This window comes from Marmota marmota, unplaced genomic scaffold, assembly GCF_001458135.2.
Source record: "Marmota marmota marmota unplaced genomic scaffold, marMar, whole genome shotgun sequence".
In the NCBI taxonomy this organism is placed as follows: Eukaryota; Metazoa; Chordata; class Mammalia; order Rodentia; family Sciuridae; genus Marmota; species Marmota marmota.
In genome coordinates, this window is record NW_026000075.1 from 14,799,292 (window position 1) to 14,824,453 (window position 25,162).

At 35.8% G+C, this 25,162-nt stretch overlaps 1 protein-coding gene and 1 non-coding gene across 6 annotated transcripts in view; one reads left to right on the plus strand and one right to left on the minus strand.

The window, feature by feature from the left end:
* Wdr49 (WD repeat domain 49) overlaps nucleotides 1-25,162 on the plus strand; it is a 145,498-nt gene that overhangs the window by 77,003 nt on the left and 43,333 nt on the right. For 4 of the 5 annotated variants that reach the window (XM_048814360.1, XM_048814365.1, XM_048814363.1 and 1 more), the window contains 7 exons: nucleotides 3,074-3,189; nucleotides 10,840-10,970; nucleotides 13,194-13,292; nucleotides 14,896-15,060; nucleotides 16,907-17,094; nucleotides 17,852-18,049; nucleotides 22,537-22,694. In XM_048814360.1, coding sequence (XP_048670317.1) covers nucleotides 3,074-3,189; nucleotides 10,840-10,970; nucleotides 13,194-13,292; nucleotides 14,896-15,060; nucleotides 16,907-17,094; nucleotides 17,852-18,049; nucleotides 22,537-22,694 — 1,055 coding nt within the window. The remainder of the gene's footprint in view (nucleotides 1-3,073; nucleotides 3,190-10,839; nucleotides 10,971-13,193; nucleotides 13,293-14,895; nucleotides 15,061-16,906; nucleotides 17,095-17,851; nucleotides 18,050-22,536; nucleotides 22,695-25,162) is intronic. The other variant, XM_048814362.1, reaches the window with a different exon arrangement.
* On the minus strand, nucleotides 7,508-7,589 carry LOC125620095. The gene has a single exon (XR_007351677.1). It is a non-coding gene; the product is annotated as a small nucleolar RNA SNORD60 (small nucleolar RNA).

The window sequence follows — 25,162 nt, forward strand, 5'->3', positions numbered from 1 at the left end:
ATAAAGTGATTCTACTTAATAATTTACATTTTTGTTTTATAAAAAACGGGAGAGTAGAAAAGGATAGTAGAAAAAAATCATCATCTCATTTAGTATCCATCCTAAACTGACACTATTTTATTGCTTACAATTTTCTTATTTGTAACTGCTATTCATTTATTTTGGGAGGAAGGTGATATTTTACTTTGCAAAATGATCTTATTTTTGTGCAAAGCTAGATGCTTGCTATGTTAAATCATGCCCATCAGTGACTCTTCTCTGCTTTCTTCAGCGCAGAGAATCATGCTGGTGTGAGTGGAAATGGCTTGTCACACTTAGAGGAAACAGAAGGCAGTTTCTTGAATAAATACTGAATGGTCCTCAAACCATAATAACTGGGGTCAGAAAGATTGTAGACCACCTCCCATGGCAGTCTATGAAAGGGATGCCATGATAGGTGTGTGACACATTCAGATAAGCTGTTGGGCAGGGTCACTAGAGCCTGTTGGATATGTAGTTAGAATATCCCAGAAATAACGGGGATTCCAGGCTGGCAACCATTACTATGGTGGCTTCAGGGGGAGAATCTCTAGAAAATCAGCAGAACTTGGTTCTGGAAAGGATAAAGGAATAAGCAAGAACTGGGAACTTGGGTTTAAGGAAAGACAATAAGATTGCAGGAGATGGTAAGATGTACAATGGTACCAAATAATCTCAATCCCAATAACTTAGGTGAAATAAAACAGAAATAAATGGAACTGGAGTGTTAGATTGTGGTGTAGGCAAAATGGTTTTAGCAATTTCTCATTTTCCAGTCCTGTGGTATGAGATTGAACTCAATAAGGATGCAAGTAGATTAGGTCCCATATACCCTTATCTTGGAAAGTAACTGACTATTGTCTAGGGTAAGGCAGAACTTGTAGATGCAGATAAAATTATCCCAGATAATTAGTAGGACCTGGGACATACAGATCTTTGCAATATTTACTTGTGTGAATTATTTTAGTCATGTTTAGAGAAAAAGAAAATAACATGGGTAAAGAGTAGGTATGCCTCTCAATTCTCTGCAGAAGCCTTGACATCTTAGAGATTAATGTGAATTTAGTAATATAATCACTGCTTTTGAAGGTGCATTTATCTTTATCACCATAGCAAAACAGAGTTCTTAAATCTGGCTATCTCTGCACGGGTCATAAAAATCAGGGTTAAGCTGGTCTGGCCGAATTCTATGAAGAAACAAGAGTCAATGACATTTTCCAATCCCATTTTTAATTTAGAATATAAACTCAGTACCTATGTAATCAAAGATATAAAATTAATGTCCTATATATCATAGTTTTGAAGGAACTGTTTTTTAAGTTAATTAATATGTTAAGTAATTAAATGTATGTACAATAATTTTTTTGAAATATAGAAGAGATGTGTAGTGGAAAGAAAGTCTTTTTTTTCCTTCCTATTCCCAGCTCCTTTCCTGAGGCTACCACTGTTATTGGTTTCTTGTGCATTTTTCTAGCCTATGAGCACTGTTTGTTTCTTAATGATAACCTACAATGCACACTGTTCTGCATTTTGCATTTTTCTGTCTTGGACACTTGTTAATATAAATGTGTAGAATAATAATGTTAACTGATTTTCACTGTATGCTTACTATGAATGAGGCATGGTTGCAAGCATTTCATAAGCACACACACACAGCTTAATTGTTATTGTTATTGACATCTTAGAGGTTAATGTGAATTTAGTAATGTAATCACCGATATATTAGAAATCATTGTTATTATCCCAATTTCACAGATGAAGAAACTAGAGCTCCAAGATATAAAGCAACTTACGCAAGGCACCATAACTGACTGAGTTTTGGAAGAGTCTAGAAGCAAGGAAACAATTCCTTTTTATCCTTCTTTTCTTCCTTCCTTCCTTTTTTGATGCTGGGGATGGGCCTTGCACATGAGCTCTACCACTGAGCTATACCCCCAACCTCAATCATCCTTCTTAATGGTTACAGTGTATGGCCAGTACATAGATATTTCATATTCTGATCATTTAGTCACTAATGAGCAATTAGGTTGATTCAAATTTTTAGATTTTGTAAACAATGCTGCAAGACAGGTTTGAAAATATGTCATCCCACACAAATTACTGTATCTGTGGGATGATTTCTTAGAAGTTAAAATTTTTAATTAAAGCGTATATGCATTTTAATTTTGAGACATACTGTCAACTTGCTCTCTTGCTTAACTGCTAGTACAGAACCCAGGGAAACACTTTATTTTATTAACCTAATATAGATGAAAAGCTGGATTAAAAAAAGATGCAAAAGGCTAGGGATACAGGAAGGGGTATGGAGGATCCATGATACCCACCTCTGGGTGTGTGGTGCTCTGGGCACATCTGCATGCTCAGCTACCTGCAATAGAAGCTCCCTGATCCCTGCCCTTGGATTTTTTGTTATGTGGGCATGATCAGTTTACATTACAGGTCACTAGTGATCTACTGAGTTTCCAGTCCCTCTCCCTAAGAAGTATTTGGGGCTCAAAGTCCATACCCTCTAATCTTTTTGTCTTTCTTGTGGTCAGCTTCCAAATGCTATGCAGGGAACCCAATTGCTGGTCATTTTGTTAGCATGCTACAGACACTCCTGTCACTCTGAGATCTCAAAGTTTTTTTAATTTTATTTTATTTTATTTTATGTTTTTAACCAAAGAAGGGATAGAAGACTATATATCTTATATTGTGATCTGTGTTGGTAGGTCATCACTTTATACAGTCTTAGGGAGGAAGGTCTGGGAAGGCCAGAATGAGTGAATATATAATATGATACAGCATATATGAGATAGTATATATTACATAGACATTATATTTCACAAATAAATATGTATACACATACACACATATATTTCACAAGGTCATAAAGTGATAAACACAATGGTTAAATCAAATTAGAGGATTTTATTTAATTATTACATAGCCTTACAACTCTAGCTCAGAATGTGAATATGAAGATTTAAAATAATTCTATTATACTGTGTTGTTTTAGTTATTGAAGATAATTTCATTTCCTGCCTCAAAGGTGGTTTTTGATTTTTCTTTGAAGGTATGGGACTTCAATGGCTATTGTCACCACACTCTAAATGTTGGGAAAGATGGAGCTGTGGATATTTCACAGATCCTGGTTCTTAAGAAGACAATACTGATAACAGGCTGGGAAAGGTATGGTATGCTTCGTGCAGCTCTGTAGGAAGGTAGGATGGGAATGTTTATATTTTAATCAAAATCTAAAAGGAGAACAACATAGAAATCTTGGCTAATTTTAAGTCATTGATGTGATGGTCAATCCAGGTGATTGAAATTCTTTGGAATTGACTGAGCATTTGGTAAATGAAATATACTAAGTTCACATAGGTTAAGTAGTAATGATAAGTGTTACAGGGCTTTCTTCTGGCTTCAGGATTTTGACTTTTTCTTTAAAAATTCTAGATATGAATGTAATAGTGATTCCTGAGCTCCAAAAGTTTTCCAAATTTTAAAGTTAATAAATTCTTTTTTTCCATAGTTTTTATTGGTGCTTTATAATTAAACATAATGGGGCTGGGGTGGTAGCTCAGTGGTAGAGCGCTCGCCTATCATGTGTGAGGCACTGGATTCAATCCTCAGCACCATATAAAAAAGTAATAAATAAAATAAAGGTATTGTGTCCATCTACAACTAAAAAATTTTAAAAAAATTATACATAATGGTGAGATTTGTTGTCACATAGTCATACATTGCTAAAGTCAATATATAATGTATGGGTTACATTATTCTAACTGTAAAGGGCATTCCTTCTTCCCTCTCTAGTTACCTATGTTGAGTTGCAGGGCAGGACAGACTTAGCCCAGAGACTTCTGTGTTGGCCTGGTTCATATCACTGCAGAACAGGGCCTTGCATGGCCCACTTACTCTTCTTGTGGAATATGTCTTCCATTTCATTACAAGGAAAATTACTTTTATTTCCTTTTTTTCCTGAGAGAACAAAAGGATCATAAACAGGCCTTTTTCTATGGCATTGTATAAGCACTAGGAAAATTAAAGTGTGATATGTTTTGAAAAGATATTGTCCATAAATTCAATAGTTCACAAAATATTGCTCTAACAGGCATTTTGCCCAATGTTATTCATTGTAGAATTATGTTGTTAATGGTCTGAATCTAGGAGTAAGTCAGATTTTATACCTAGAAAACCAGCAGTGTATATTTTTTTCTAGGGCAAATGAGCAAACACTTGAGTAGCAAACATAGTTTCACACTGCTTCATTTTCAGGGTATTTTGATAATAAGAAAAGAAAGTATAGTACAGATTATTCTACTTGATATTAAGAACTAGTTTAATAATCCTTACCTTTGAAGGACAGGCTTTTACACATCCCTGGGAGCAACCATGATCCATTATCAACCACTCCAACACTCTATGGCCTAAAGACCTCTGTAATTAGGCCGAGGCAATGAATAAGTTTAATTCTCTAACACCACAGCAGGATATTTGGTGGTATCAAGCTGACCCAATTTAAATTTTGAACATAACAAAAGGACATTTAAAAACCTAATCAGTGTAAATCAAAACTAAGAGATGCTATTTAATTTTTTTGTTCTTTTAAAGTGTTTTTATTTTATTTAATTTATATACCATGCAATTTCCTTGTTACAATGAATTTTTTTTGATACATTGAGAGATCATTTTCTTTATTTTTGTTGCTAGCCATAGTTAGAAATTAGCATCAAATAGCTTTAAAAAATTCTTTACAAGGGAAGATTTAAAAGATTATATGAGGTTAACGAGGGCAGTTTAAAGAAAAATCTGGTATTCTGATCCATGTTGGTGGGTCATCACCATGGTCTTAGGGAGGAGATTTGGGAAGAAGGGGGAGGAGGGTAAAAAAGACTTGTCACTCCTTCATGGTCTTCCAACTTTTCCATCCTCCTTAAGGTTGTCAACTTTTGGATCCCTTTGTTGGAATTAAAAATTGAATCAATACATTATCACTCTTATTATTTCACTTTTATATTGGTAGACTCAAAAATTTATATTTCCTGAGTCAGAGGTGTTATGTTAGGATGGATTTTGTAGGATCTAAGACAGGATCCTTTTTACCAGGAGGCTCTTAACAAAAAGAAGCAAGAGGGCAAACACTGTTTGGTTATAGTTGGGGAAATATGGACTATTAAGCTAGCTCCTTAACAGTGATTAGCGAAGAAATGACTAGAAGATTGACAGTCAGCTTATTAAGCTTTCTGTAAAGCCCAGGGAGAGCCCGTTAGGTTAAGCTGTAGCTTTAACTTTAGGCTCTATCTAAATACAGAGATTGGTTTGATAATTTTGCCCAGGATAGAAAAGAAATTACATTCATTGAGCGAGGAACCTAAAGATACCATTTAATTTATTTTTAGTGCCGTGAAGCAGTAAGCACTTTATACACATTATCTAATTTAATCCTCATCTTTATCTTAGAAGGTAGGTGATATTCTTCTATAGATACCTTGAATATCTGTCTTCAGCTCTTATTTCTCTAAGCTCCCTTTTTTATTTGCTTGCTGGATGTGTCTGACTGTGACTTCAAATCCAACATGATCTAAAGTGTCTTTTTTTGTCTTAGATTTGGAGCTTCAGTTAATGAAAAGGGATCTGGACTTGTGCCTTATTCTCCCTTTCAACTTAACCTCATAAATAGTAGTCACTAAGTCTTGCCTATTTTTTTAAAATATTTTTTTTAGTTGTTGATAGATGTTTATTTTATTTATTTGTATGCGGTGCTGAGAATCCAACCCAGTGCCTCACACATGCTAAGCAAGTGTACTACCTCTGAGCCACAGCTGCAACCCCAAGTCTTACCTATCTTACCTACTAAATGTTTCTTTAACTGCTCCCGTAAGTACCACAGCTGTACCACTCAAAGCATCATTTCTTACTTGGATGGCTTGTACAGCTTTATAATTTGTCCTTTCCTCCAGTGATGTCCACTTCTCACTCCTTAAGTAGACTCGGTACACTTAGGCAACAATGATTTCTTTTACAATGAATTCTATCTATGTTACTCCCTTGTTTAAAACTTTTCAGAATGTCTACAAAATAAATCTAACCTCTGTCTGGCCTGGACTTATTCTTTATTCTCTAGTTCCATGTTTACACATCCTTGTGTCTATTCTAAACTTCATCAGATAAAAACCTGGGTAGGGTTGTTCCCATACAAAGTATCGCATTTCACATCCCTCTGCCTTTATCTCTTCTCCTTATCAAGAAATTCCTCTTCCACTTTTTTTTTCATGAGGCTGACATTTATTCCTCTTTCAAGGCTTGTTAAGATACCTTCACCACCAGGATATTCCCTTTAACTTCCAAGATAAAAATATATCCTCTATGTGTCTATTTAACTTAGGGAAAAATATTATTAGATACATAATTTTATTTGTTTTTTATTGGTGAATTATAAATTATACATGATTAAAAAAACTCAAATGATTGAGTAGGTTGGTTTTTTTCAAGCAAAGGTTATTAATTGGTTTTGTGCATATGAAAAAACACAAAAAATGTTATTTATCAGCTTAGCAAGATCTCAGATGTTTCACTTAGTATATTTTTTCCCCAATAGATATTTTAAAAACTTCATCCTGGTGGAAGACATTGAGTTAGGAACTATAGTATACAGAATATGAAAAATCATGATTCCTGCTGTCAAGAGCATCACTTTCTGGAGAGTCACCATGTACAAGGCAGGATATGTTAAATGTCATTGTAAAATAGTACTAAGAAAAAATGAATTAGAGAGCCCATGTTGTTTATTTAGAAATACAGTCATCAGAATTTATATGTCCAAAAAAAATCTCAAAATTCAGAACTTCTAAAAATATATTTTCTATTTTTAACGCAAAACTACTTAGAGAAAAAGTTGTAAGTCTATATAGGGTCAATTAAAGATATCTCCTTGAATCCTTGGCCACATTTATGTTGTTAACATTAAATAAAAAGATGATCAATTATCTTTGCATTTGTTTAGACATGTAATATGTATACCTATAGTAAAATCAAATAAATATTTTGATTTTTTAAAGATTTAACCTGCTCTAAAATTCAGTGATTTAATACTAACAACTAATTAAAAAATATGCTTAGTTTTCCTTCTTTATTTATCTCCTTTGTGTAAAGGAAAAATCTCCATGTTTTCTCCCCAGCCTCTCCAAGTTATAATTGAAAATGATATATATCTATGGCAACAAGGTTGATGTTTTGATATTTGCATACATCATTAAATGATTAATTCAAGATAATTACTATACTCTTCATGTTAAATAAATATCATATATTTGTGAGAGAAATCTTTGCTCATAAATATTTTAAACTCCTTAAAAATTTAGATATATGAAAACACTAAAAAAAGAATTTCTCATGTAACTTAAAATTTAAAATTATTCTGAAAATATTATTGGCAATAACATCCTTCTTAGAGTTCTGTAAATAATAAGTGCTCAGAAAATAGGTATTGATATAGCTATTAATCAAGCCTCTGTCTTGACAATAATCAGACTGCGTATGCAGTTTTCATATATGATGTCAGGGATTAAAGTAGTTCATTACAGGTTTAATTTGATTTTAAAAGTGTTTTCTAAGGTAAATGACATTAAAGATTTGAAGTTACATAGGAATAAAATTTAACTTATTCATTACAAGATATTAAATTCTTAATAATTGCCTTACTAAGAAACTATAATCCCATATGACTCAATTAATTTCTATTATTAGGCTAAGAATCAGAATGGAAAGTTCCAAAGTTGTAACTTATTCTACATTAGCCATGCTGGAGCTAAGGAGAGAGAAAGTATGTTTGAAATTCACAAATAATCCTTAAATCAAATTTTGTGATTATTCCAGTGTCCAAAATTTGATTCCACACATTTTAGGAAGAAGAAAATGGAAAGGAATCCAGATGAATTGATTCATGAGGAATTTATTCTCTGTTCTTTGAAATATTCTTTAAGCCTAAAAAGCTATGCATCAAAAGATAGCTATTAACAAGACTTATGATAATTGTACTAATAACACATGAAAGATTAACCTCCAAAGAAAGAAATAATTGATTGCATTCTTGTGAACTCTTAATTACTACATGGTTAGGATTCAGTCTAAACATTATTTTCAGGGCTAGGAGTATAGCTCGGTGGTAGAGTGGGTGTTTAGCATGCTCAAGGCTCCGGGTTCAATCCCAAGCACTCACACACACACCAAAAAAAAAAGTTATTTTCTTAACTTTTCATCCTAAAAAAAAGTTTGTTTGTTTGTTGTAATCATTTCTTCTTCTTCTTTGCACTTGACAGGAAAACTAATTTTGTTCTCACAGAATTGTCCATCATATCAGAATTCTGAATTAGATTATGCATTCCTCTTCACAAGATGATGAAATGGCTCTGTAGGAATGCTCTCAGGATTTCAGATGTGAGGTGTGTGAGGGAGCTGGTAAACTCCTCATACCAAAGGGAACAAGACTCTCAGACTCTGAAAATGGCCTAAAAATTGGCTCATTCTGCACTTTAATTTTACTCTTGGCAAAAGTACAAATTAAAAAAAAATTGTCTTAGAAATCGAAAAAATGAGAACCACAGTGTGGATTCTTAAGGTATTTTCAGGACAACTGTCATTTCAAATCAAAGTTTCAGGTTAGGCTTTAAAAAAAAAATCTTGACACATAAGGTCAAATACCAGAAGGGCTACTTTTTACACCATCACATGAAATGCGTTTTGTTCCTTTGGGGGGTGTTTCCTGAATATATTTAGTATAGATCTTTAATATGACTCTCTTGGTAAAGACATTTGACTCTGATTTCTGGCCTAGAGATAAAGGTGTAGGATTGAAATCTTTCGTCTCATTCTCACCCCACACTCTCCATCCTCAAAGGAAACTCTTCTCAGCCAAACATACCAGCAACTATTCTAGGATACCCTATTAAAGTGTAATTTTACTTAAAATTATCTTAGCTATAATATCTGATTAAATCTTAACAATATTATTCAAGTAATATTAATATTAAAATTGTTAATTAATTAAAAAAAGAAAATATTTTTTATATTGATACAGGCTGAGAGACCCAAGGGAGAGTCTTGAGATAGGGTAGTCAGGAAAGTGTTACCCGAGGATGTGACATTTAAGCAGATAATTTTTCCTTTCTCNGGTGTAGAGAGGATGATAGTGAAGACACCAATCTTAGGGTTTCCAATGTTCATTTGAGAAATGGGTGGCTCTAGAAGGAAGAAGAGGCTTAGCATGAGCTGGCAAACAGAGCTCAGACCCAGTAGAAACAAGGTGGTACTGATGGCCCTACAATTTAATATCAACAATATTTTCTTCCCAACTAGGAACCAGGCATTTCATTCTCTACCCATTCTAGTCTGTTCTGAAATTTGTTAGCAGTGCTCCAAGATGCTTACTATTCTTTCTATTCAAAATGTATCTGTCCTATATCCCATTTCTTTGGAATGGTATTTTCCAAATGAGTTCCACTTTAAGATGGAGTATACTCCAAGAGAATAGATATGAAACCACCTGAGTATGGGAAATACCGTAGAAAATGTGAATATGTTAAATATCCTGAGATGCTTTGAGGAGAGAAACTTTATTGATTTTGCTTAAACTACCTAAGAGTATTCATAGATCTATCCTACTTTTTATTATTATTACTATAAAACTTTCACTAGTTTCATTATACTTGTATGGGGAAACTGTGTTTTAGGGTTTTGGAAATGAATAATTAATCCAATAAATGGATATGTTTGGCGTTAATGGTTATAAACGAATAATTAATTCCCAGTTGTTAAATATTCATGATTTACCAGAGAATTCAGTGAGAGAATCCAGAAGAAAGTTATTTGTTAGTCATTTTAATTTTGTTGTTGCTGTGACAAATACCAGAGAAAAACAGCTCAAAGTAGGATAGATTTATTTATTTATTTATTCTTTTTTTTTTTAGTTGTAGGTGGACACACGATCTTTATTTCATTTTTTTTTTTTATGTGGTGCTGAGGATCAAACCTAGTGCCTCACGTGTGCTAGGTGAGCACGCTACCACTGAGGCACAACCCCAGCCCTAGGATAGATTTATTTTGACTTATGTTTTGAGAAGTTTCAGTCTTTGTTGGCTGGTTCCATTGCTTTGGGCCTGAGATGAGGCAGAGGGAGGGAATGGTGGAGGGAAGCTGTTCAGTTTATGAAAGCCAAGAAGGGATTGGGGGGAAAGAGAAAGTGAAAGAGAGGGAGGGGGAGAGGGAGAGGGAGAGGGAGGGGTAGAGGGAGTGGGAGAAGGAGAGGAAGAGGGAGAGGGGGAGGGACTAGGGATAAGATATAGTCCACAATGGCATGGTCCCACTAATCTATTTCCTCATTGCTTATAGTTTCCACTACCTACCAGTAGTCCATTCAAATTATTAATCCACTAAATGGATTAACCCACAGCCTTCCTGACCCAGTCACTTTCTAAAAATCTCATCTCTGAATATTGCTGCATTGGGGACCATGTCTTCAACACATATGTCTTTGGGGAACATTTCAGATCTAAACCATAATAAGGGGAAAGCTAAATGTTGTAGATGACAATTGGTGATAAAATTTGGGTCAGTGTAATCATTTACTGATTTATTTTTATTCATTCACTTATTTTTGGTTCTGAGAATTAAATTCAGGGCCATTTGTTGTGCGAGGCAAGTGTTCTGCCACTGAACTATATCACCAACCCCAACATAGTATTTTAGACTTCTCAAATCACACCACTCAAGTGGATAATGGCTACTCAGTACCTGTATCAATTTCAGATTCACAGATAAATTCTATATCCTTTTTACTAGAGCTATTACTGTGTTTCGACCCCAAAACTTCAATCGATTTTTCATCCAGCCTGAAGAATGGAAAGGTGGAATACAGCACCAAGATGACATCCTGTGTGCTGCCTTTTTACCTCCACAAACTCTTGCTACAGGTAAACGGAACCTTCACAACTGGCTGCAGGCAGTTCGGTTTGTTCTGGTTCACTTTAACAAAAAAAACTTTTCTCAAGTGCAAAATGAATAGATTTCCCGAAGAAGCTGTGCTTGCCTTTAAATCACCTTTCAGTCCTTATTTCTAGGGCAATATATTAATGGTGATAAGTGTCAGCTCCTATGGTGGGCTCTTCAGCTTCTCATCCCGGCTCTGCCACTTGCCACAGCAAGATACTGTGAGAGTTACTCATACTTTAAATTATAGTTTCCTCTGGCTAATAATTATATATTTATACTATAGTTTTAAACTACAAATGACTTGTGTCAGGGTTTATCATTGTGCTTGGCATATAAGAAGCACATCGATGATTATTAGCTTTAATTTTTATTGTCCATTTTCCAAGAGTTGCATTATAATGGTTGAGTACAAATCACACCTTGGTGGTACTCAGATGTTTCACAACGGGAACATTTTAACCCCTTGATGTAATTCAGCTCACAAAATGTACAAATCTAAGCTCTTAATACCATCCCATTGGCATACTTTGATGATGTAATATATTAAAGGGTTTGAAAACTGTTATAAAAGCAATTATAGAAACAGATGATACATTGAAATTTTTATGTCTGTATTTTGACAGCTTAATTTTTTTTTATGGAATCCAAGATGTCATCAGGTAAGAGGAATGAAAACATGCAGGAGAAGAGCTAAAGTGTCACTCTATGAGGTTTACTGATCCACATTTAAGGTTCCATTAATATTTCTAGGACTTACCTGATTGTCCTCTGGTAGGGCTAACTCTATAGTTGAATCCACTTTACAGCTACTGAAAATCCTTACCTTCGGGGAGGATCACCTCCTGAATTGTGATGGAGACAGTGAACTTGAAAGTTGTGCAGTTGTTATAGTGTCATAAAATACCATTGTATTGGTGGATAGATAATCATTACCCTTCTGTTAGTTCTATGTGCAAATGTTTGGTCAAGCACTTCACAAACAGAAAATTTAAACATCATGAAGAGAACATGGATATGCTGTGGATATCTGAAATTCATCTGTTTAGCCAATTTCTGAGTTATACAGGCTGCCCTTTCCAGAATAGTATAGAAATATTTTTTGGGGGGGGGGCAGGGTGACAACCAGGGATTGAACTCATGGACACTTGACTGCTGAGCCACATGCCCAGCCCTATTTTGTATTTTATTTAGAAACAGGGTTTTACTGAGTTGCTTAGTGCCTCACCTTTGCTGAGGGTGGCTTTGAACTCTAAATCCTCCTGCCTCAGCTTCCTGAGCTGCTGGGATTACAGGTGTGTGCTACCATGACTGGCTTCCAGAACAGTACAGAATTTTGTGTGCATTTCTCTCGACTCTTCCCAGATCTCAAGGAAGTCACCATCTGTAGGTTCCACTCAAACTCAACCCTACACTTGCCATTGACACTCTGCCAAAGACTCTGTTAGTCCTCCTGGAGCCATTGAACGTGGTGATGTGGGCCTTGCTGCAGTTTTTCTCCACAAGATAGGCTTTAGTCAACTTAGCCTCACTCTTGAGTTTTTCTCTGTTCCCTGGGAAGAGAAATAGTGAGTACTTTCTGCAGGGAGAATTTTAGGTTTTCAGATTGCAGTGTTTAATGCAAGGAAAGAACACACACATGTGCGTGCGCACCAAGAGCATGGGGAACAGAAATCTAGGAGGACTTGGTTTGCTTGTTTTTAATAATAAAAAGAGTAAAATGATAATTAACACTTTTCGGTTCTTACAGTGTGCTCAGCACTATTCTAAATACTTTTCATTCTTCACAACAACCTGGTAAGAGAAATACAATTATTAACCCAGTTTTGTAGATGAGGAAATTGTGGCATCAAGTAGAGTTAAATATCATGTGCAAAGTTACACAACTAATAAGTGGCAGAACTCGGATGGAAACTTAAATTGTTTAAGTGCAAAGCCTTTATTCTAAACATTTTATTACTCTAAAGTAAAAGAAGGTAAATGTTATTTTTATACACCTACTACATAGATTACTCTGTGAGGAATGTAAGTCTAAAGTTAGTAAAAAATACCAGTTATTTATATTCATGTCTCCAAAAATATAGAGAGAATGCCTGCTATATGCCAGATTATATGTATGATGCATTGATAATGTATTCAAATTACTATTGCGTGTATTTTCTATCTAAATTTTTGGCAACTTATATTCTTTATCATGGCTCATGTAGGGAGTTATGATGGAGAAATTGTTCTGTGGAACAATAGCACAGAAAATGCTCACTATGTACTTCACCCTGATTACCAGAGGTTGCTAAAATCAAAATCAGGTGAGTGCAAATTTGAAACTAAAATGTGACTGAGTCAGACCATGGTAGGGCTGGTTGTTTATGCCTATATCTAATGCAGCTTACTGCTGAATTATAGATGATCAGCTATAAGCACAAAGGATTAGGATAATGTTGTCTTGTCAAAGTGACTAAAAAAGAACCTTGAGATTTACTTGGCTTAGCAAATTCTCCTCGGCACGTTGTTTCTTCTCTTTATGCTACATCAGCATTTCTGTATTACTGACAGCAGGGAGCAGGCCTCTCATTTTTATCTAGTTCAGTTTTTGCCAATAAACCTTGCCAAATTGCCTTTGAGTGAACCTTGGGTACCCCTTGGTAGGAAAATGGGAACTGTGTTCACTTGATTGGCTGTTCAGGCTCAATCTGGAGCTTCTATTAAATATTATACCACCTGGAAATCTTAAATTATTCCTTGCTTTAGAAATCTGTGAGGAGCATTAGACAGAACTATGTTGTACTTTATGGGAATTTAGCAGAGCACATGATTATTTTAGACTTAAGCAAAATACCTTGACAATTGCCTTTCACATTTTATTTGAATTTCCTTAGATACTAAAGGTATTTCCTTAGACTAATTTATTTGGGCAATGAATATGTCATTCCTCATGGTCGGGCCAGGTTCTGTTGTCTCAATTGGATAAGCTCACAGAGAATGAATTCAACTTAGGAAAGCACTGGTTATCAGATGCAGTTGTTTGGAAAAAGCTGAGGAAGTGATTTATGGAGAGTAAGAAAACCAATTTAAGAGGTTGAGGATTACTTAGCTGCAGGCACACAGGCCTGACCTGTTCAAGTACAAAGAGCTTACTATAAGTGTTCATCTGAGCCTTCCATGGAAAGGGTGGGTATCTGCTTTTTCCTCTACATGCACCTTCAAGACAGCACTGACACCTATAGCAAACCAATTGCAGCTACCATTAAATATACAGAGAAATAAATACGATAGAAAAATAAATAACTCCAAATTTATAAAAGATACAAAGAACATATCTCTAGATTTCTTGCTTTGCAACTTTGAAGATATCTCTGTAGATATTTTTCATGACTATGTGCAGACTAGTCATAGATTTGCTGATGATTTTCCTCAGTTTTCTTTAGTGTAGCCTAGAGATGGTATTAGTGCATACTGGAAGTACCATTAAGGATGTCCTCTCTAAGGTAATTAACTAACAGCATTGCTAAAAATGCTCATTTAAATATGTAAAAATATCCATTAGACTTCATGTTCATTACAATATTTACAAGATTATTATTAATGATTAATAAGCTGGAAATGCCGTATTATTAAAAACACATTTGTCTTGAGCATGTCAAAAATCTCTGAGATGTTAGCAGTGACTATAGTATGAAGTCCATATTAATTCTTGTCAAGGGAGAACATGGTGTATGTGGAATATGAAAGACAAAAATTAAATCAAATAATCCTTCAAGTTGAGGAAATGAATAGCAGGAAACTTGATGGGTGTTGACTGTATGTCTGTTTTGAGACGGTGACTGACATGGGCCTGTTGTTTCCATATGTACTAGTTTGAACAGCATATGCTTCTCTTCATTAAGACACCTGGCTTTGTCTTCACGACAGATACAGAGCCTCAAGATCTTCTCAGTGCTGAGAAGAGCCCCTCTTCGTACCACATGGCAGATCAGGCCACCCTGGCAGCCTACACCTTGGAGATTGACACCGAGGGTAACAATGCTGTTATGAGGCTTTGCTTCCTTGAAGCAAGGAAAACCAATGCAACCACAGGTAAAAGATGTGTTTATAGTTTGCCTGTGGTTGAGAAGGGAAGCAATAAAAATGTTCAATCTATTTCTATTTAGGTCTTGTAGCATTTGACTCCGTGTAGCTAACAAGTCGTTCCTGAGTCATGGGAGGCCACAGGAGGATGGGTACAGAAGTGGGAGCCAGACTAGAAGTGATGACTAATTTATCCAGTGCTGTGTATAACAGGATCAGAGTGAGGAAAATTCTGACAAACTATTTGTTATGGGCAATGATTGAAATTGGTGTCCCAGCCATAGGGAAGAGAGACCTTAGCAGGGGAGGAGACACAGCTAAAGAAACATGCCCCAAACATAAAAAGAGTCAAAGGAGAACATAATGATGGGCTTGGATGCTGGAGCAATGACAAATTCTGAAATAACTGCTGATCCAAGGATGAGAACTCCCTGTGTTCTCTCTCTCTCTCTCTCTCTCTCTCTCTCTCTCTCTCTCTCTCATAATCTGAGTATCTTGAATAGTTGTATATATTTTCCAGAATAAGTCAGAATCTTGGTTTAATTTCTACTGAGATGAATGCCAACACTGGTGCCATCAGATGATTTACTGTAGTTATTTGATATTATACTGGTGAAACACCCATTTGCCTGATTTTCTCTGTTTTCAGTGGCGGTAGTAGCATGGTTTCAAAGAAGATTGCATTGTTCTCAATAAAAATCTGCTTTTGAGAATAATGCATGTGTTTGAACTTTCATCTAAATAGTAGGAATTATATGTATAAGTATATTTACTTGACATTAGAGATCTAAACTTATGAGTTATATGTTTGAAAAAAGAGCTAAGCATATCTAAATCATGTTTTCTATTTTTCTTTCCCATATTTAATTTGCAAATGGAAAAACTGCATGATATTCATAGAAATCTTTTCATCATCAATGTTGTAGGAACATTGTGGAATATTTAAAATGGACTTGGAACAGATTATAAAACTTTCTATTTTCTAGAACCCACTTATACTCACAATATGAACTATTATCCTAAAATTACTCTCATTTCCTTAACACTAATTCTTCTTAATGATATCAGTATTCCCAAATTGTTTCCACTGAAGTGACTACATGCCATTATTTCTATCTTAAACAGATATGATTGTTAATCACCAGTACATTTGTGAAGGAAATTGGAAGTCATCTACAGATTTATCAGATAATAGGAACTTTGCCACAGAAGAATAATTTAGGTAAAGTGCTTTCTACAAAGCACATAAAAATGGAAAGTGAAAAGGTTATTTCTAGGTCTATTAACCAAAAAAGCGTTCCATAAGGGCTTACAATAAATTCTTGATGAAAAATTTAAAAACAAGCTCAAAAACACAATTCTAAGCTTGCTGCAAACAGAGAACTTAATAGCTACACTTTTATCACATATACATGCCTCTAACTTTGTGTACCAGGGTTTTTACTTCTTTCATGTATATGTCCAATAAGTGATTAGGAAAAATAAGTTTTGTGAAATCAGAACATTATTATTATGTTGAAATTAATATTTTATAATTTTATTTTGAAGAAAACTTAATTCCATATTTAAAAAACCAAAATAACATTAGAGTAATAAATAAAGGAAAGGAAACTAAATATAATGAAATATCTTATGTATCTTATCTCATTTACTACTTAACACAAAAGGGTGGCATGATTATAGGTTTATTTCCATTCTGTATTCTAGAGCATCAAAGTGGAACTGGAAATTGTTCTGAGTGCTATCACCTCTCTAATGCCACATGCTTTCTTGACACAGGGAAAGCCACTTGAGGAAGTTATTTTCTGGTATTTGTAGTTCCAGTTTCGTTATTAGGTTTTCCATTTCTTTTAAGGAGGAGCTAACCTGATATCATGTGGTGGGTCTGGTTATGTCAGATTCTGGAATACGTTTAAGAAACAACTTCTGGCTGAGTTTTTGGCCCACAGAGGAGCCGGATCCATTATTATGTCTATTGATAAATTGAACCGATACCTTACCACAGGAGATCTTGATGGATGTTTGAAAATCTGGAATATAGAGGTAAATTGAAATTAGTTTCCCATTGTTTTTAATGTTTTTGATTGCCTCTAGTTGCAGAAAACAAAAATTTAATAAAATTATGTTGGGTCTTGTCTGTTTCTTAAAGGAAGAAATACTCAGTTTTGAGTATTTTAAAGAAAGCATGTACATTGAGCAGAGACTTCTTTTAAACAAGTAATTGGGAAAGCCAGATTTTTCTCAGTATTGGAAAGCTGTTAATATATAGTCAAGTCAAACACCCAATTTAGTAATGCAATTTTGTCAGCAACGTATTGAAGCATCATTTAAATGTAATAATTGGGTGATACTTTATTTGGAATGAGATTATAAATGTAATTTAGAAGTACTGGAACTTCAACTAATATTATTGCCATCAAGAGCTAGTTTGGTTTTTCTTTTTTTAATCACTGATTACATGTTCAGTTTTTGAATAACATTATAATATTATGTAATATGTGATTAACAATACAAAGTAAAGTTCCTCTCTATCAAATTACTATTCATCATTTTCTTTCCATTCTCTTCCCTCTCTTCTTTCTACTTCCCAAGTCAATCAAGTTAGTGAGAAGCTGTTTTATTTTTTATGTTAATGCCATTTTTCTACCCTCTGTTATCATGAACTCTCTTTTGCATTTGGATCACAGATGGTTATTATCAAATATACATTTTTCATTTTTGTATCAGGCTTTAGAACAAGTGCTATGCCATTTTGAGCTAATATTTGGATTTTTAAAGTTCTGAAATTTGTTTTTTTCAGGACTACTGTCTTAATTCCAGTGAGAACAAAGTCACACAACCCCCAACGCTAATAAGATCATTCCAACCTCACGAGGACCGGATAACTTCCTTGGAGGTTTGTGAGCGAGGTGGCCATCTACTGATTGTCTCCTCCTCTGCAGACTGCAGCATTTGTGTGACTGGAATCTGCAATGCTCCTGTTTGGATCTTTGGTCAGGTAGAAATACTGTTCCTTTCTTATTGGAGTATTTACTTGGCATTCAGTATGAACTTGGGCTGATTTCCATTTGAAGCTTACCAGTCTTGAAAGAACTGACCTAATATTTCTGAAGCTCTAGTTCCAGGCATCTCTTATCCTGTCTACCATTAGATGCAGTAGTTCCACCAAATGGAGGACACTAGAGACACAGAAAGACATATTTAAAGACATGTTTAGTACGACTCAAAATATTTTAGGATTTCTGAGAAATTTTTCTTTTCTAAAATAAATAAATTCATGTTCAAGATTTAGTAAAAATATAATATGGGGCTGGAGTTGTAGCTCAGTGGTAGAGAGCTCGCCTCGCACATCTGAGGCACTGCGTTCGATTCCCAGCACCATATATAAATAAGCAAATGAAATAAAGGTCACCAACAACTAAAAAAAATTAATATATATATAAAATATGGATAAAATTAACATTATCATTAGGCAGGTGATTCTGGCTATCAAATAATAATAAAGGTAATAATCAGATATGTAACATTTTGGAAAAAAGACAAATCTCCCTATTCATTTCCTGGTTTATTTTTTCAAATGTAATAGTTAATATTTACTGGGTATTTTGTGTGTACTCAGAATATCTAAGATCTTTACATGAATTATCTCTTTCAATTTTCACAATGGTCTACTCCATGAGGGTAGAGGTTTCATTATTTCTACTATATGGATAACAAAACAGAGTCACAGAGAGTTTGAGAGAATTCTCAGCTCAAAGAAGCTCATGATGGCCGACTTTTGCCCTTTTACCCATGCTGGCTCACTTTAGAGCACATGCTTTTAACCCTTTCATTCCATGAAATTAAGGTCTGACTTGTTCCTGACTGAAATAAAATAGAAGTGGGAGGTGAGGAAGAAAGGGAATATTCATTGTTTCACTTTTTTTGTTCTTGTTTTCATGGGGGCTCTGTTCCTGTTCCCTTTGTACTGTGGGAACATAATATATCTGGCTGGTTTTAACCAGTACTGTTCAAACATGTTGGAGTGAGTTTAAGCTGAAACCCTGTTCTGTTCGGCCACCTAATTTGGTTCTTTTCAGTGGCCTCATGTGCCAATATCATGCTGTGGGAGTACCTGATTCTCTTAGTGTTGGAAGAAAAGCTTTGATGTTTCTGTATTGGTGAAGTCAGTTTGCTAATGTCAATCTGAGCTGAAAGAATTCTCTGCAACCCTTTGGGACATAGAACATTATGGTAAATCAGAAAATAGTCTAGGGAGGTGGACCTGTGTTTGGCTGAGCAGTGTGGGAGTCTCCATGTAACACTTGTGAGCTGTATCAGTGTCTTCTACTCTATAAATAAGGCAAGTGCTAGACTTTTCTCAATCAGGAAAAACAGCAGCTGAGTGGAAGCTCAAAGGGTGTGTGGGTAGGTGTGTGGTGGATGAGATGAGTGGGACATGACTGTTAATCTGCGTAGGAGAGAAGTCGGAAGCCTGCTTCTGGCAATTGAAAAAGTCCATGTAATGCTGATGCTGGCAGACAGCCACAGGGCTCTGGAAAGACGAGGGGGAGTTTGAATGACAGGTCAAGAAATGAAGTGTCACCAAGTGGGTGAGGTCTGGTGTATCCATCCCTTAGATGGGTTGAAACAAAAAATAAGACCATGCCTAGGTAAGGGTAACATATAAACTGTGCCTAGCAAATGCAATCTGTTCCTAAATTTTAATTTAATTAAGAAATGTGTCCTAGTTAAACTATTCATTTTTATGTCATTGGTATTTCATAACATGGGTGAGGATGGTTTATCCATGATACACATTTATCCCAGGAAACTGGGATTGTGGGACAAAAGGAAATTAGTTGAGTGGAATCTTCAGTGCCCTTCCTGAAGTCCTAAGTACTGTTGTGTAGCATTGATTGTATACTGGTAACTCCTCATCAGATCATTAGGTTTTTGTTTGCTTGCTTTTTTTTTTAATATGAAGAACTTCATCCCCCAGAATCCTTTATAAATTATAAATAGTGCCTTTTCCCCCTTCCAATTGACAGGAGTAGAGCCACAAGAGCTGCATCATTTTGGAACCATGAGGCTGACAAAGCTGAGGACTCTGGGCTTTCTTGTCCCTTCTGCTTGAGACTTGTATTGATTTTATTTTAAAGAACGATTCACTTTTGTCAAACTGCCTTGAATATGGGTACTGCTAGTTTCAAGGGGTACAGGAAAGAGGGGAGGGGAGAGGAAGGAGAAAGGAAGGAAAGAGAAGGTCGTCAAGGGAAGAGTCAGGTGGAAAAAGAAGAGAAGGGAAGAGGGGGCAGAGAAGGGGAGGAGAAGGAAGGAAGGGGAGAGGAGGGTATGAATGAACAGGTACTGGAAAATAGCAACAGTGAATGTCTGGCTCATGATGAATAAGAAGAGATATCCTTTACAGAAAGAAAACATTATGGAAGGCAAACCCAAGTACATAGATAAGGAGGAGAAGGGGCTCAATGAGTAAAAATAATAGGATCAGAATAATTCTTCCTGAACAAATTCGATCTGTACAATGTAGCGACTGACTCCTGCCCACACTTGAGTGTAGCATTTGTCTTTCAGTTGAATTAATACGGGTCTAGTAGTAATGAAAACAGGATAAGCAGTAATGTATTTTGATTTCCTACCTTGACTTAATCTCCCAATCACACGCAATCTGATTAAAGGATTTAAAATTTATTGCAATGCTATTTCGTATACTTCATGAAAAAAGATTTTTAAAAAATAACTTTGAATTGCTTTTGTGACATAGCTATTGATCTTTGGCTAGTTTTCAAGTTAGATTTTTAAAAGTAAGTGCTATGGCATGGCTATTTCTAGAGCTGAAGAAACAGGGTGATGATGATTTATCCTTGAATACACATTTATCCCAGGAAGCTGGCAGATGATGATGGGATAAGAAGTAATTAGATGATGCCTGCAATTCTTTAGTGCCCTTCTGTAAGTACTAACTGCTGTTTGTGCTGGGCAGAGTTTATCTACTGGTTCCTCTCCTCATCAGATTGATTTTATGGCCAGGGACTTTGGCTATGCCTGCTCACTTAGTGCTTGCAATTTGAATTAAACATTAAGCAATGTCATGTAAAGATAAAAGATTTCTTCTCTTGAAAAAGAGCATATGTCACTCCCCGAGAGTTATTATGGCCCCTGTATTAGTCTGCTTTCTGTTATTAAAATGACATATCTGGAGTTAGGTAATTTTCAAAGAAGAGTGGTTTATTAAGCTCAGAATTTGGGAGGTTGAAAGTTCAAACAGCATGGTTTTGATAAAGGCCTTGGCTTCACCACTTCAGGGAAGATGACATTAGAGATGTAGGAGCCACTGTGAGATGGAGAGGTCACAAGGCAGGTGGGATAGGAAGCCAGAGAGCTGTGAAGGCCTGCTGAAAAGACAATAAGGAACTATAGGCTTGCTTTTGATAGAGCTGTCTCAGCGTGCCACAAGAATTAATCTCTTCCGAAGGCATCCCCCCACCAACAATCTAAAGACCTCCCATCGTAGACTCTGTTTCTTAAAGGTTCAACACTCTAGTTCAATATAGCCACACTGGGGACCAAACGTCTACCACATGAACTCTTGGAGGACACAGTGTGACTATTTTCACATCATCACAGCCTCTTTTACATGAGTCACTTACTTTGAAATTGAGTGTAGTCCCTACTCTTCCCTATTGCTTTTGAATACAGACACCAAATTTAATTTGCTATTTGTTATGCACTTATTCTATGAAGATCAATCCACACATTGACATTATCTCCCTGCCCTTACAGGCATTTTACTTTACTGAAGACAAATGCTGAAGACAAACTGATCAGTTTGAAGGCTAGTCAAATATCCTTGGAGTGCCTAATGCTTCTCTTCTAACACATAGGCAGTGTTCAATGGTGCATTCCTGTGTGTACAATGTGAATTGATACAAGATAAGGAAATTGGTCTTGTATTTAAAATATGAAAGAACTTGTCAGTGTGAAACTTTTGCTAGATGGGTGCATATTAAGAATTATTGGCAAAATCTGATATGTGAAAACTATCATGTAACACATGTTTTTCTGGGAAAAAATTAATACTTAGATTGTATTTTGAGGTTCTTGAGAAAGTAGTGTGCAAAGAAAATTTAATTCTGGCAATTTTTCAATGAAAGTTTTGTTTTTTGTTCTTAATTAATATACAGTTTGCTATCCAAGACTTTAAAGTGGAAGTGGCTATAAAATTTTTTCAGTCTATTATTGACTTTTCAATGAATTTCTGTTTCCTTGTTATAACATCTCATTTTCTGCCTTTATTAACACAATGTTTCACCTCCTCCTACGATTGTAAGCTCCTTATAGATGGGAGTCTGGTCAAAGTCATTTTCTGTTTGTGCATATTCCCAGGGCATCAATTAGTAATATAATACATAGTAAATCACAAAGATATTTGATGAAAATATATTTTATAAAAATAAGATAGATTTCTTTGTTGTTGTTTTTTAGGCAAAACATTGGCATATTGACAACTGTCTTTCTCCTTCTAAAAGAGAAATGGAAAGTGAAACTCAAGAGCAAAGTATGAGAGCAAAACCTTTGTTTTCTAAAGACCCAACAGAATATTCTCTACTTAACAAGAAAAACAAAGATCACTCAACATACAAGTAAGAAATTTTAAGCATTACGCAGATGTCAACTAGAGTAGAGAACAGAAAAGATAAAGTTGGCCCAAAGTTCGTTCCATGCTCTGTGGCTGTCCAGTGACCACCCCATCTCCAGATTTCTCTAAAATTTTGGGGATTAGTAGATGGGAGAGGGTTTATGTTCTCAGGGCTAAGTCTGGTTAGTTCTTGTCTCCATTGAACTTTTTTTTTTTTTGGCACTAGGGATTGAACTCAGGAGCACTTAAACCACATCCCCAGCCGTATTTTGTATTTTATTTAGAGACAGGGTCTCACTGAGTTACTTAGCGCTTCACCATTACTGAGGCTGGCTTTGAACTTGCTACCCTCCTGTCTCAGCCTCCTGATCTGCTGGGATTACAGGCATTTGTCACGCGTCCAGCTTCAGTGTACTCTTGATTTATATTCAGTGTCTCTAGTCTTTTTATTTCTACTCCATCATCAACCTAATTGTGGAAATTAGTCCCTTTTCTCAAACACAACGTCTACCTGTATATCTAACCCCCAGCCCCTGCTCTCTCTCTCTCTCCTTCTGTCTCTCATCAGTGTATCTATTGTCAGAACATTAAGTGTTACTCCTGGTTTTGGTAAAGGTGCACAGGGGTTTATATAAAAGAAGTTCTAAGAGTTTAACTGAATGTTAGACATCTCTCTCCCTACAGCTTCTAGCCTTTCTACCTTGCTCAGACATTTTTCCTCTTCACATTGCTCTGCAAGGTTCCATTCTTACCTTCCATTCACTCCCTAAAGCCAGGCAACTTCAGTATTATTTTTTGTTTCCTATATTCTTGTTAACTCATGCTCTCATAATTTCACCTTCAGTACTAACCAATTGACTTATTTTGAGAGGATAATTTAAAAATATATTTTTTGTAGTTGTAAATGGATAGAATGTCTTTATTTGTTTATTTTTATGTGGTGCTGAGGATCGAACCTAGTGCCTCACACATGCTAGGCAAGCACTCTGCCACTGAGCTACAGTTCCAACCTGAGAGGATGATTTTATTTATTCAGTTTTCTTCTAGACAATTGGAATTCTTACCACGTGCATATGTTGCATTATAATTTTTTTTAGGTTTACAGAACAATGGCACAGAAAGAACAAAAAGTTAAGAAATACCCCCCCCCCAACACACACACACACATAATGTCTTGTACTAGAATGGTATATTTGTTAAAATTGATGAATAAATACTGATATTGCACATTAAAATCCATTGTTTACACCAGGGCTCACTGTTTATTTTGTACAGTTTTAAAAATGGTTTGTGTTACACTTACCCATCCCTCCTCACATCATCCAATCATTGATATTTCATTATCTTCTTTACCTATTTCAAAGTGTTATATAGTTGGAGTCATAGTATGTAGCATTTTTAGGTCAACTTCTTTTACTTAGTAATATGCATTTATGACTTCTCAAAATTCCCTCATAACTCAATATAATAGTTTATTTCCTTTTATCACTGAATAAAGTTTAATCATATGGATGTTCCATAATTTGTTTATTGATTTACTATTGACAGGCATCTTAATTGCTTCTACATTTTAGCAATTATGAGTAACACAATTATTAATAATCAGTTCACTGTAGTTACATATTTTGGGGCTCTCTATTCTGTTACATTAATCTAGTTTTTCAAAAATACTACACTGTTCTGATTATTGTACGTTTACAGTAAGTCTTAAAGTGAAGTGGGTATTTGTTAATCCTCCTACTTTGTTCTTTAATATTTATCTTCCTATTCTGGGTCTTTTATGTTTTCATATAAAGTTTAGTCAATTTGTTGATAGCTCAAAGTAATTTTCTAGAATTACCATTAAGATTATGTTGAATCGAGGGAGACGGGAAGATGGCGGCGAGGGGAGTGCATTACCCCCGTGTGCTGCTTCACTGTGTGGGAGTATGACAAGTCAGGACGGCTAAAGGATATCTTGTTAGGAATTTCCAGCAATAGTGGGGTGCTCTGGAACCTGGAGGAAGGATTTCCATCGCATGAGGATCGGCTACGGGGACTCAAACGCGAGAGGTTTGTCGCACGGAGGGTAACACGGCTTATTCAGCAAATCGCCCCGCGGCTAGAGTCTGCAGCGCGCGCTGGGATAGAGACGCAGGGTTACAGCGCTGCAGTTTCTGCCAGCTGTGCAAGCACCGTACTCAGGGCTGAATTCTGAGTTCGAGACGGGGGAAAGGAAGCGGTCCATCTCGGTTCCCCACACCGGTCAGACCACAGAGGAGGCCAGCAGCCACCATGATGGTAAACTGACGTCACCTTCCCTTTTTTAGACTGACCGCAGCTCATTCAGCCATAGATCAGGTAATTTCAGGCTGCAATTCACCTGCGGCTTGCAGACAGATTGCTAGGGTTCAGCGCCTGGGTGCTTCTTAGAACCTGAGCTTATCGGAGTGAACACCGAGCGCGGGGCGGCCGAGTTCCGGCTCCCGGAAC